General features: G+C 29.5%; 1 protein-coding gene across 3 annotated transcripts in view; it reads left to right on the top strand.

Moving 5' to 3' along the window:
- The window catches only part of Fuca (alpha-L-fucosidase), a 55,427-nt gene that overhangs the window by 32,115 nt on the left and 8,496 nt on the right, over positions 1-14,816 (top strand). For all 3 annotated transcript variants that reach the window (XM_075373315.1, XM_075373313.1, XM_075373314.1), the window contains exons 5-8: positions 287-444; positions 3,559-3,760; positions 7,916-8,056; positions 12,556-12,721. In XM_075373315.1, coding sequence (XP_075229430.1) covers positions 287-444; positions 3,559-3,760; positions 7,916-8,056; positions 12,556-12,721 — 667 coding nt within the window. The remainder of the gene's footprint in view (positions 1-286; positions 445-3,558; positions 3,761-7,915; positions 8,057-12,555; positions 12,722-14,816) is intronic.

Here is a 14,816-nt window from a genome sequence, read left to right as displayed (position 1 = left end):
GCAAAATATGACCCAGTTAAATTAAAAATTTATTTATTTAAATTTCATGTCTTTAAAAATCAATATTACAATAAAATTAATATCATTACTGTGAATTATAGGCATCTGTCAGACAAGGGGGCTCAAACAGAACCCAAATGGCATATTTGTTTAAAGTCTGTGATGGGCAAAGCTGGGAAAGAAGTGCAATTCTTTTCCAGCTTTTTTCTATTTTTAGGTAAATGTTTTATTTATTTTAGTAATTTTTATGTTAATTCTTTTATTTTAAATGTTTTGTATTCAATAGGTGAACTATCTACTGCAGTACGTGAAGCTGGATTACATTTTGGATTATATCACTCATTATTTGAATGGTTTAATCCTCTGTATTTGGAAGATAAGAACAATAATTTTACCACTCAATTATTTGTTAATAATAAAATAATACCAGAAATGAAAGAATTAGTAAGTTATTTAATTTTTCTGATAATAATGTAGAAGTACAAATTTTTTTAGATATGGTTGTTTTTCTAAGGATGAATGAGTTCTCCTTAAGGATATCTCCTCTCTGGCAGGTCTTTAGTATCTGGAGTTTCAGCTGGTCATTGTGAAATTATTATTCGTTAAAGTGCTGCTCCTAGCCTGGGTAAAGATTTCCCATTCTCAACAGATTGTATACAGGATAGGAATTATCTTTTTGAAGAGGACCTTGAAACCCTCATTTTGGACTATTTGACTTGTTTAATGATTCTTTTTTTTGAGGGAGTGATGTACTCATTCATTTATCTTCTTACTTCTTTTGTATACAGTGGTTTTAAAAAACCCATCCTAGGCTGAGGTGCTTATCAGGTAGACAGACATCCTGATGAGGCTGAATTGGTTTTTGTAATTTCATATTACGTCTTGAACACATATTTGCATTTACACTGTCTGTTTTTTTTATAGAGTACTGTTAATTCGATCTAATTGATAATAACTTTATAAAATAAAGTTAAATTTTTAGTCTAAATTACAATTAAAAATTGGGACCAACTATTCAACAAGCGCTAAGCTACAAGCTACACTCATATACTAGCAACCTTATTTCAAACCGATGTTTTGATAGATAAGTAACAGAAATCAATAATTTCTTAAGTCTGCAGGATATCTGACCCAGCAAATATATTCTGTTTATGTTATAAAAATATGTAATATGTATTATAATATATGTAAATAAAATAAGTGAGGTTATGTTAAATAACTTTAACGCTACATGCTTGAAGCTTGTGCATGGAAATTTTGCAATGTCCAAAATATACAGTGCCTGACCAGGAATTGAAACTTGCACCTTCTTAATGAAAAACTGAGCCACTACCTCTTGGGCATGGAGGTTGGCTGAGTGATAAAATTATATCTGTTTTAAAAGACTGAATTTTTACGTAAAATGGTTACTATTTTATACAGAATTAAAAGATCTCAAAGTTAAATTGAATTGAGGGAAATTAACAGTGTTATGGCAAATCATCAGCTTGCTATAGATAAAGAAAATAACTTTGTAATGTAAATAATTTAACAAATTTCTTAAAACAATAAAAACTGAACATTTAAAAAATAATGAATAATGGAAAAGCCAAACATTATAAAATATTTGGACTAGGTTTTTTCTTATTGCTACTGTGCTCTTATACTTCTAACTAAGTTTCTTATGTTATTTTTTATATGTTTGCAACATGTTTACATTTTTTGAATTTGTAGATTTTTGTTCATCAGTAGAAAAAGATCATGTAACACACCGACTTCCTTCAATATTAATATAAATTATTACATTATAATTATATGTTTTGTAAAAGATTACCAGAATTACTATCATTTGTGTTTTTGCATGTATGTTTAGTACATATTGTTGATAATTATGTAATTATAATTTTTCCAATTTCATCATCCTTATAGGCCTGAAAGTGAAAAATTAAACATTTTTGCTACAGTATTTATGTTTTTTGTTTGTTTATTTTTGTCATACATTTTTTTATATAATTATTCTTTCTTTTAGTTAAATATTAATAGAAAAAAAACATAGATTAGTCCATATTTTGTTTCTTACTCATATGTATCCATAAGGTTTTTACTATTTTGCCATAGTTTTTTCGTTGTGCTGGTTGTTGATTCCTGGATGAAAATATTTTTTACATAATGAAACTTTTTGTAAATGCTTCTATTTTGCATGCCTGTCTTTTTACAATATTTTTTTTTTTTTTGTTAAAACAAACTAAAAAAAAAAATTAACATAATTAAATGATTATTTTTAATGGATATTTCTGTTATTTATTGTGAAAGTTGATATAAGTAAAATTTTTAATGTTTATAACGTATGGTATAATTAAACTATTATTTTCTATAAACATGTATGCTTCTACAATTACTTGAACTGATGATAAGAAATGAATGTAATAACATTCCTTGTTATGTTTTTAGACTTCTTAAAAACTTTGCTTCTTTGTTAATCATTAATCATTAACAAGTATTATAATTTTTTTTTTTTTTTTTTTAAATCTGCGCTATTATTTTTTAAAACTTTATTCTAGGATAATGAAAATTAGTAAATTTATTAAAAATGACAGTTCATTATTGTTTTACTGTCTTAAAAATAATGAATAGCTTCTTTTTAAAAAATGAGTAATTTGAAAAAAAATTAACAAAAGTGTTAATTTTTAACCCTGAATAATAATAAAAGGCCCAACTTTATAACTGAATTAGTAACTACTGTTAAGATCTCACTGTAGGGCCACAGATTTTATGAATGAAATGAAAAGATTAATTAACTTTTTGTATATTTGTATCCATATTTTTGCAAAAGATGTTCAAAATGACTGTCCTGTGGAGCGAAGTACTTTTGTGCTTTAGTAATCATATTGGGAATGGCCTATTGTAAAACTTATCATTGGCATCGATTTCTTGTTAAATGTTCGCCTTCAGTTCATCGACAGTTTGGAGATTTAACACATAAACTCTATCCTTCAAATAGCCCCAAAAGAAAAAATTACAACTAGACAAATTTGGGGAAACTCTTACCCTCTGCTAAAAGTTTGTTCTACCGAGTGCTAGTGAATTAATCATATACTTTTAGAGGACTTGTTAGATCACATGCTTTTTTTCAGTACATCAGCACATCTTTATTAATTCTAACGATCTGATCCATACAGGATAGCCGTTGAAATGTACAGAAGATGTAAGAAAAATAACAAAATTTTAAATTTTCAATCATCATATGAGTGAAGTTTAATTACACTAATTAAACCATCACAGACAGCAAATGGTTGAATGTTCAATGCATCATTGCATGTTAATGATTAAACTTATTTCTTGACCGTTTCATTACTTTACTAAAGGTATCAGCCAGTGTTAAATTCCATGCATTAAAAAAAAAATCAGTATCGGTAATTTGTACTTAGGCTCGAAATATGCACTTTACATTATATTACTAATGCTTCTTTTATATTGCTTTTTTTTCGTAGTTCTTCATTTCCTTATATAATTCCATTTGCAAGGTTTATCCATTATTCAAAAAAATATCCTCTAATATTATGTATGCTGTAATTGTAGGTTAATAAGTATAAACCTGATATAATATGGTCGGATGGTGAATGGGAAGCTCTGGATAGTTACTGGAAATCTAAGGAATTTCTAGCATGGCTGTATAATGAGAGTCCGGTGCAAGATAATGTTGTAGTGAATGATCGTTGGGGATCAAATACTCTTTGCAAACATGGTGGTTTTTTAACTTGTCAGGATCGTTATAATCCAGGTAAATTTGAATAATATTAAATTGATCTATAATTTCTTAATCTAAACAAAGCTGTAAGAATTTGGAGATACTTGTAGTCTATTAAATATAGTGAGATTTCTATTAATTGGGGTCACAGTACTTAAGTTTTAATAATGTAATTTTTTATGAAAACCTACTAAATCAAAAACAGCTGTATTTTCTTGTAACTTATTTATTCTTTATATACTGTTAATGATAACCTACTTTTTAGAACTTTCATTTTTCATACAGAGATGTTTTGTTATGATTTTGATAATTCTCAGTCTTAATATGTTCAGTGTTCTTAATATCAAACACATCTATGAGAGTAGTTCGGAAAAATTGTGACCTGATGTAGAGGCGGTGCAAGTATGATCAAATAAATATGATATTTGTCAGGTGTGATCCATGGCAGTTACTTTTATATGGATTTGAATACTAGATCGTGGATACCGGTGTTCTTTGGTGGTTGGGTTTCAATTAACCTCACATCTCAGAAATGGTTGTTCTTGAGACTGTACAAGACTACACTTCATTTACACTCGTACAACATATCATCCTCATTCATCCTCTGAAGTAATACCTGACGATGGTTCTGGAGGCTAAACAGAAAGAGAAAAAAAAGGTATGATCCATTAGATGACGTGCTGCAAAGTTTCAGACACTTGCATTTAATTGCTTACTTGTAGCAGTCTAGTAAAGCAAACAAATTTTAACATTTTCTGAATATGGTTAAAATTGTAGTTCAAGCCGTTAAAACGTACTTTGTTTTAAAAGGTTTCACTCCAGCAGACATACAATAAAAATTAGATTTCACCTGAAAGGATTCATGCCATTTATTTTCAATGGTAAAATGTTTCCAATGGCTGCTGAATTTAAATGTGATTGTATATACATTTAAGATGATGAACACTCAGGTCACCCAAAAACCAGTATGACTGAAGAAATCATCACAAAATTCCACATTACCATATTAGATGATCACATGATTGAAGGTATGAAAACATAAGGCATAGATAGACAGATATGTATTACAAAATTGTAAACATCTTGATAGACTATGTTCACTTTATTTTACTCAATGTTTTCATATGTAAAAGCTTTCTGCTTGATAGGGGTCACGTTTGTTAGGGTATTAATTGCAGAATTTTTTAATGTTGTATGCCAGCAGATGAAGAATGAATCCATCTTGCTCACCAGGACCAAACAGTGGTAGGAGCAGGTGAAAGTACACCAAAGAAAGAGAATATGGTTCCATCTTCATGTCTATGGTTCTTTGGGATTCTCTTTGTATGGTACTCATAGACTACCTAGAAAAAGGCAGGACTACCCCCCCCCCCCCTGGGGGGAGTGTTACTCTTCATTACTTGACCAATTGAAGGTTTCTATTCAGATTCATCTGGCCAAAAAGAAGTTCTTTTTCACCAAGATAATGCGTCTGTACAGATATCTAAAGTTGCTTTAATGTTCCATGACCTATGGTTTGAATTGCTTTCACATGCACCATAATTAGCTCCCGGTGATTACTTTCTCTTCCCAAACCTGAAGAAATGGCTTGCTGGAGTAAGATTCACTTCAAATGATAAGATCAAAGCTCAGCCAATCATTTATTTTCGCAGAGTTAGAAAATCGCATTATACTGAGGGTAAAATTTGGAAAATCATTAGTTCAAATGTATAGAATTTCAAAAAGACTACATTGAAAAATAAAAAAAATCTTTTGTTTTCTTTGTCAGGTCGTGAACTTTCTGAACAGCCCTAGTTTTCATAAGAAGTGTATAAAATGTAAATGAAAGTTTATGTTTACATCCAGTAAGTTAATTGTTGTTCAAGCATATTAAACATACGTACTATTTATTACATTCAAATCCTTTTTAAATTTTAGTTTTTCATTTTAAGTATGTATTTAATATTTTGTGGTTATTATCAATTAATTTAACTTTTTAATATATTTTTCAGTCTGTAATTTGGACCTGTACACAAATATTTTAATATATCTTTGCTGAAAGAATTAATCTTGTAATTTACTTGTATGTCCTGCATACAAGGACTTGTATGTTCTTGTATGTATTTTATTAATATACAGAGTGTTTCTAAAATGGTGGGCTGGCTATACTTTTTCAGATTCTACTTGTAAAACTAAACTAAATATCCTTATGGAAAATGGTATTTTCTCCTTCGTTCTCCACCTGTCTGCCATTTTGTTATTTTTATATAACAATTTGTATCTCAAGTTTGGAAAAACGAATAACATTAATATTTTATAAGGGTCTTAAAATTTACTTTTTAAAATTAGCAAAAAATCAGGACTTAAATACCTTCTCAAATTACAAAATGGTGGCCATTTTTATTTTTCAATCTGTTATATCTCCATAAATATTAGTTTTATAAAAATTTATGTTATTCACTAAAATATTAAGCTTTTTATTTTGAACAAAATGACATTTTATTTTTGAAAATCTGTTAACAAATAACAAAGTTATGGCAGAAAATTGATGCAATTATGTGTCTGTTTTCATGTCCTCCACTTTATGTTCAATTCGATGAAATATTAATTGTTTTTATTTATTGGTAATTCTAGTATATCAAATTAAGTAATAATTTTCTCCCTTAACTATTTAGGCTATTTGTTAACCGATTTAAAAAAATAAAATGTCATTTTGTTCAAAATAAAATGCTTAATATTTTAGCAAATAACATAAATTTTGATAAAAGTAATATTTATGTAGATATAAGTGATTAAAAAATAAATATGGCCGCCATTTTGTAATTTGCAAAGGTATTTAAGTTCTGATTTTTCTGCTAGTTTTAAAATGTTTTTACCAAGATGCTTACCAAATATTAATGTGATTCCTCTATCTGAACTTGAGATATAAATTATATCTGAACTTGAGATATAAATTATTATATAAAAATAACAAAATTGCGAACAGGGGGAGAATGAAGGAGAAATTACCATTTTCCCTAAAGGATATTCTTTGTTTGGTTTTACAAGTAGAATCTGAAAAATATAGCCAGCCCACCATTTTAGAAACACTCGGTTTAATAAAATTATTACATACAGTTCAACTGTAGATTTAAATAAATTAAATTATTTTGGTTCATCGAAGCAAACTCATTTAATTTATAGCATTGAGAACTCTATTTGCTATAGTGGGAACCTCTTTGCTTAAAAAACAATGAAACAAAAAAAAGATGAAACAAAAAATCATAAATCAATTTACATACTTTTTTAAACCTTTAACATATCACACTACACTTCATCTTCAAAAAGTGCTATAAATGTGAGAAATGCCTTTCTTCCTTGTTTCCTGTACTTACATACACACATTTTTCTTATTTTTACTTTATTTTTGTGATTATAAGAGCAGTCCAGGAATATTGTTTTGGAATATTTGTATTAGAAAATTTTTATCATAGTAACTATTTTTCAGCTATAGATAATAAAAATTTTCAAGAAACTTCTTCGAGGTTGATGGTGGTAATTGCAGTAGCAGAAACAGCAGACAAATGCTGGAAGGTGTATATCTTGTACAGAGAAATTATTTTTATGGAAATACTTTAAGTTGAACTTTTGTTAATAATGTTTCTTTTAGTACTGTCAAAACAAATCACAATTAATTTTGATTTAATTAATTTAATCATTTATAAATTCCACTAATTATCCCAAATCTATCCAGACAGATTTTTAAAAATGTTTTGAATATATGTAATTCTCTGCATAAAGTTAAATTAAATCATAGCCTATATAAAATTATATACAGTTAGAATAAATAAAATATTTTCCACGCAAAACATAGTTTTATGATGGCTGTATGTTTATGCTATGAATGAGGCACACAGTAGTGTGCAGTTATGTTTTGTCCCACCTCCTCATAATGCAGCAAGCTATAAAATTACATACAACTATAAAATTGCTATAATTCACATTAAATGTTTAAAACTGATTAAGTAAGGTAAAAGATTAAAAATATTAATCATCACCAGGTATTCTATATTACTGAGAAAGGCTTACTGTGAAGATGTTAACATTTCAAGGCTTCAAAGTGTTATTATTATAAAATTATTCTTGATGTGAATTTAGGTTTGAAGAGAACTTAATTTTTATATTTTTCTCTATACATATTTTTATTAATCTTTTTTATTTAATTTTCAGGTGTCTTACAGGAAAGAAAATGGGAGAATGCATTAACAATTGACTCTGAATCATGGGGATTTAGAAGAAATGCAAATTTAGAAGATTTTCTGACTACAAAAGCCTTGATTACATTTTTAGCAGAGACTGTTAGCTGCAATGGTATCTTCTTATTATTTATATTAATTTTAGTAATATTTCGATTAAACATTGTTTATTATTATCATTTCTATGTTTTTACATAAAACCTTTTCTTTAATATATATACTGCTAACAGGCAGATCTCTGTTGTCCATCATCTTCGTTCTTTCTCGTTCTTAGCATTTTGTAGATTGTTTATTGGACTTCATTTATTTATTTAATCTATCATTCAATTTTGTTTCATATCTATATATAATTAAATCTGTTTGGGATTGGGAGAAGTAAAGGGGTGAACATTTATTAGAATTATGCCAAAATTATGATGTTTAGATGATTTAAAAAATTTTTTAAAAATGCTTTTGCATTTAGTTGTTTAATAAAATCTCGTTACCCAAAATTTAAAACATACACTTAAAAATTTAATAAAAAATGTTTAATTTAAATACATTAAGAAAATAAATCTTTTATTGTAATCTGTATGTAACAATGCCTTATGTACATCACATTCTTATAAAATAAATTATAAATATAAAAAAATTTACTAGATGAAAAATAGCTGTTATTAAAATCCGTATTAATTATTTGAATACAAAAACATGAAATAATGTTAAGGTAATATTTTTTTACATTAAATGTAAAAGATAATTTATATTTCAGAAGCTGCTATTGAAAATTATTTTGAGCACATATTTACATAAACATTGAATGGAATAGAGATAAATCATGTGGTTTTTTTTTTTAATTTATTAAGAGTAATATTGCTTCCATGAAAGAAAATCTTGTAACTGTATTTTAAATAAATTTGTGACATTTTTTAAGTGGCTCGGCAGTTTATTAAAAATGGCATCAGAAGCATAGTAAAACTGTATCATCAGCCGAAGTACTGTTCTGAGTTATAAAAAAACATGTCCATGTCTGGCTTTGTAAAGTTGAATATTATTATTTTTTTTAAAAAACTGCCAATTGTTTTTAGCAAAGATTGCACATCTATACTATTATATAAAGAGGAAGTGGGTTTTTGTTTGTTCGGGATAAACAAAAAACTACTTGATCAATCGCAACCAAATTGTTACCCATGTTTCTTGGCATAACTGAGAAGGTTTTTTGATATATTTCATCTTGAGGAATCGTGAAAAAAAAATTTGCATATATATGTAGTAATGGAGATTTGCCAGTTGAAGTACGAACTTTAATGAATTGAATTAATGAACTGTGAACTGTAAGTCTCTTACCACTGAGTGAGCTGTGGATTTGAACTGAATGATTCAAATCAATCAAATGAATAATATTGCAAAAATAATAGAATTAAATTTACGTTAAATAAAATAATATTAAATAAATTTAAAAAATTTCTATTTTACAATAATGGGCTTCCCATGGGGATGGGTGTGAGGTATGCGAGCACCTGTTGTAAGGCTAAACCAATCATCACCATTAACTTGTAATAAACGGGATGCTGCTTTGAGAGGTACAGTGGGATGCTCTTATAATATCTGTGCAAACAATCGCCTGATTTTCAAAATTCAAACATGGTATTTGTTAGTAGGTTGAAGACTAACTTTTGTATGCATCAGGCACACTCTCGATCTAACAGATCATAGTTATCACATCATGCAAGAACTAACCGATCGATTACTTTCAAATTTGCAGGATACATTTATGTTATCCCACGGAAGGGTTTAAGCCATTGACAGAGACCCTGACTCCTTTGAAGGTTAAGATATTAAAAATATTCATTATTTCTGCATCCCCAAGGAGAGTGAAGTTGTGAATTAAATATATTTATTAAGGAAAAAATAGATTAATCCTTTTACTTTTGTTATTACATTTCTGCCACCATGGCAAAGAAATAAGTTATGAATTTTTCATCATCAAAGTTGTGTGTACTTTAGTTACCGTAGTTATTATTATTCTATATTTTGTAATTTACTTTCTTTTTCAGATTTCTATAAAGCCTGAATATTATAATTATTATTTATCAGTATTATTCTCACAACCATGAAGATAATATACAATGCAGGGGGTCCTGGGGGTTGGAGCCCTCTGAGTAGATGGGAATGGTGACCAAAGCAAGCTCTGTGGGTATCCAGGGTGCTGGTCCTCCTGGCAAATTGAGAATGGCGAGCGAAGCGATCTCTGCAGCCATGGAATAGGGCCTGAAATGGCTGTGGGATTTGCCTGGGCTGACCTGAGCCCCAAGGGTCCTGGTTCTGGCCAGACAGGCCAGGTGGTTCATATACATAAACACAAGGATAAATTAACATATTTATTTTTCTAAACATCTCTCTACACAATTCATCCTTAATGCCAAATAATAATCTTACCATCCATTTTGTATCTTAAAAACTTGTTCTGATTTTGTGAAGGTGCCCCAAAGATGACCTTTTTTTATGGGAATCTATGTAGGCGTATATATATTTAATAATGATGATAAGCTTAGTTTTTTATTAAGGGGCTTCAAAGCAGAAAGTACGATTTAATTTTGTTACAAATGTAATCAATTTGATCATCCAAAAAGAATTTGGCATCTAATAAAACACCCAAAAATTTTGTTTTATTGAAAACAGAAATATTTTGTTAGCATTAATGTGGATGCTATCCACATGATCTCCAATGATACATCTCTCTGAGAAATACATGCTACAGTTTTTCCATATTTAAAGTTAGGTGGTTACAATCCAACCAGTGAATAATTTTTTATAGAAAATTCCACAATGGTAATCATAGTAGTTTGATGTTGTTTTCAAAGGTCAAAAGTAAATGTTAATTTTTGTGAATTATTTGAAGTGTAAAATGAAAATTTAATTGCTACCGCTCCAAAAAAAGAAACTTTTATACAGTTTGTCTGTAAAAAATAATAGTAGGGTTTTAAATGTTTATAGCTTCAAAACAAAGTATTGTAGAGAGATGAAGTATATGTTAAATGAAATAGAAACACTCCAAGTTTATGTGTCTGAAAGCTAATAAGTACATGCATGTTTTGTTAGCAATCAGCACATGTTTGTTAGTCATTATGTTTGTGGTGCAGCGGAAGGATAGTTGTGACTTGCTATATTTTAGTCAGTTACACATGTTAGGCGTGAATTCTGTCATGTGTACAATGAAGACCCCCCCCCCCCGCGACATGAAAATAACATTGAGCAATGTGACATACAACTCAAAGAAACAGGAAGCAAACATGTCTAGGACGGTCATCAGTGTCTGATGGATTGAAGCAATGCAAACAAGTTTCTTGCGTAGCCCGAAGAAATCCATGTCGGAATGTTCTAGACAGTTGGGCATTCCTAAAACAACTGTTTAATAAATCCCCAGGATTTATATTTTTTGGATTATGCAAAAACACAAGTATATTCCATTCAAAATCTGGACCATTTAAAAGAAAAAATCACTGAATCTGTTTCTTCTATCAGATGTTCTCTGCCATATATGGCAAGAGACTGAATGCTGTCTTGATGTCTGCAGGGCAACTAAGGGAGCACACATTAAAATATACAGAACAGGTAAAATACCTTTAGTGTTTCTCTTTCATTTAATGTATACTTCATCTCTACAATGCTTTTTTCTGAAGCTATAACCATTTAAACCTTACCATTATTTTATAGATATATATATATATATATATATATATATATAGTATTTCCAGCCATATATATTATTCATCAGTTTATTCCTGCATTGAAAGTACTCGTTAGGATAATTTTCAAACATTAGATGTATTGCATAGGATTCTATCAGTACAGAGGTGTACATACAGTATTTTAAGAATTCTACGCCAATGACCAGATTGCTAAAAAGATACAGCTTCTTTCAACAAGATGGAGAGCAACAAGTTATATATGAAACGATTCACTAGCTCCCATTCGTGCAGTTTTTGCTGAAGAACAAAACTGTCAACAGAGGATGGGTAGCCTCCATGTTTCCCAGATTGTGCCAGTTGTTATTTTTTTCTTTTGGGCCCATATTATTGATGAACTGAAGACAAACATTCAACAAGAAACCAAAGGCATTGACCACAATGTTTCGCATCAGGTGACTTTCAGTATGATCACTCGATCACAAGAATGCATCGCTGTGCAGTGCTCACTTCGAATATCTTTTATCAAAATTATAGTAAATATGTAAACTTTTGCTAATGTAAATTCAATAACTTAAGTATAGATTTTTTCTGACTGGCAGGAATTCTTTTGAATATTGACTTTAATTTTTTTAAATTAATTCCTTTTTTTCATTTAACTCATAAAATGTACATTACAACTGTGTTCAGTCTGTAGCAGTTCGATTTTAAGTTGCTCACCCAGTATTTTTCCATATCATTGTACACACTGAGGAAACATACATCTGTTGCAAAAACTTTAGCTGTTTGTATTGGTCCATTGATAATTACTATCTGATTGGTAATTGAATTTCCCAAAATGTTTCCAAGAGCTAATACAATCTGTCTGTAATTTAGTTATTTAAATATTAATTAAAACTATTTTTTATGTACCTATTTTTAATTATTTAGTTTCATATGATTAAAGGTAATATTGCATTTAATGTTGGTCCAACTAAAGATGGAGTTATAACTCCAATCTATCAGCAAAAATTATATGATGTTGGAAAATGGCTTAAAATAAATGGTCCTGCTATTTATAAATCAAAACCATGGTCAGTATGCCAGAATGATACTTTAACGCCTGGAGTATGGTAATTATTCTTAATTTTTTAATAATTTATGTAATTGTTTAGTAATTTATATTTGTCTTTTTTGTTTTCTAATGAAATTTATCCTCATTAGTTTGCAGTGACAATTTAGTTGAGAAATTGTGAAATTTCTTCTTGCTTTCTTCAGAAAAATTAAGAATGCTTTTATATTGAATTATGTAGTGGATATGTGCATTGTTCATAGTTATTAAATTAATATGAGCCTTTTTGAATTTATTGAATATTTAAAATGTTTCATCATGAAACGTCTATGAATTGTTATAAAACAATTGATGTGGGTTTAATAATGTGAAGAAATATTTAAACATAATTTCTAATAATTGATGTTTTTATATAGATATGATTATGAGTCAAATATAAACTGGAATTTAAAAAAAAATATTTATTTATGAAGTACTCTTACATGATGGTTTCTGTTTAAATCTACAAGCTTTTTCTAGCTGATTCAGCAGTTTACTTACATAATTTTCATATAAAGTATTGGAGTATCCAAACCCAGTTCACAAATTTTTCCACTTTTATCATCTTCATGATGATGAAGAAGTGGAAAACAAACCCCTCCCCTAACACACCCTTTAGTGGTCCAAATAAATAAAAGATACTTGGTGACAAATTGGAGCTGCAAGGAAAATGTACAACAATGGCCCCATGAAGTTATTGCAGTTTCTTTTTTTTTTCAGTTATTGCATCAATATAGGGTGAGCATTGTTGTAAAGAAGCAACACTGCAGATTTTAAACCAATAAGTTCTTTAACCTCATCCAACAGTTCACAGTAGTATGCAAAATTAATTATTCTTCAGTCATGGAGAAAGCCAATAAACACAACTCATCTGTAATACAAAAAAACACTGGCAAGAACCTGGTTTTTTTCTGAAATTTTACTGATTTTGGACAAGTCAAATTTTGAATGTTTTTACAACTATCAGAGAATGATTTGTGACATGCAAATACTTGTATTTTTTTAGTCTTATCACAAATTGTCCATTTAATCTTTGCCAAATTTCACTTTGTTTACCATTTACATTTGATAAAAACTTAATAATAATAATAATACAATGCGCAAAGGCATTTTGTGCTGGTCATTCATTCATTTGTTAGGGACTAACAAGAATAATGGCATGGGAAGTCTGCATAATGCATGTAATAAGTTTAAACATGCTCACTGTCAGGTCACATAGTCTCTATACCATACAATCACAAATTAGTGACTATAATGAGATTGTGGTTTATATTTGACCGATTCTTGTATTTCTAATTAAGTTAGCCTTTCTACACAGTATGTCTGAAAGGTTCCCAAACTAAATTACTGTAGTCGATACAAGTAACACCATCTCTGACAAACAAGGAACTATGTAGTACAATGTCTGAAGAGTTTATGTACAAAATTTAATCACTCCAGTCTCAAGTTGCATTCGGCCATGTATGTTGTGTTCATGTGACCATCTTGTGCAAGCTTGCAACATGGAACAGAGAAGCGCGGTAAAATTTTGTGTTTGACTTCAAAAATCTTTCGTTGAAATTTATTCTATGATACAGTAAGGATTCAGTGATGAAGCCGCATGTCATACTACAACTTACACATGGTGGAAGTGGTTTATGGACGGTAGAGAGTTGTTGGATGATGACGAATGAAGCAGGAGGCATCAACAACTGTTCATGAAAAAAACGTTGTGAAAGTGCGCACGCAACTTGTGAAACTGTCGCAACTGGTCAGACCATGAATTCTACATTCTTTTGGAAGTAATGAAATCCCTGATTCGTTGAATCTGGTCCGAGTACTGGGATTCAGACAGTTGGACTCTCTTGCACGACAATGTTCTGGCACACATGGCAGTAGTTTTAACACGTTATTACACCTCATATCAAATCACCATCTTATCCCACCCGCTGTGTTCACCCAACTTGGCTCCAGCAGACTATTCTTTGTTCCTGAAACTCAAGTTGAAGATGAAAGACTGCTTTTTCAATGAAATTCTGGCCATCCAAAGGGCTTGCACCGATCAATTGAAGACGATTTGTAAATCAGATGTATTTTTGTTTACTAAAACCTGAACATAATCTAAATGTTCTATTTCT

Source organism: Lycorma delicatula, chromosome 8 (assembly GCF_047948215.1).
Source record: "Lycorma delicatula isolate Av1 chromosome 8, ASM4794821v1, whole genome shotgun sequence".
NCBI classification, from domain to species: Eukaryota; Metazoa; Arthropoda; class Insecta; order Hemiptera; family Fulgoridae; genus Lycorma; species Lycorma delicatula.
The sequence above is the reverse complement of the archived record's forward strand: the minus strand, read 5'-3'. Positions and strand labels throughout refer to the sequence as shown.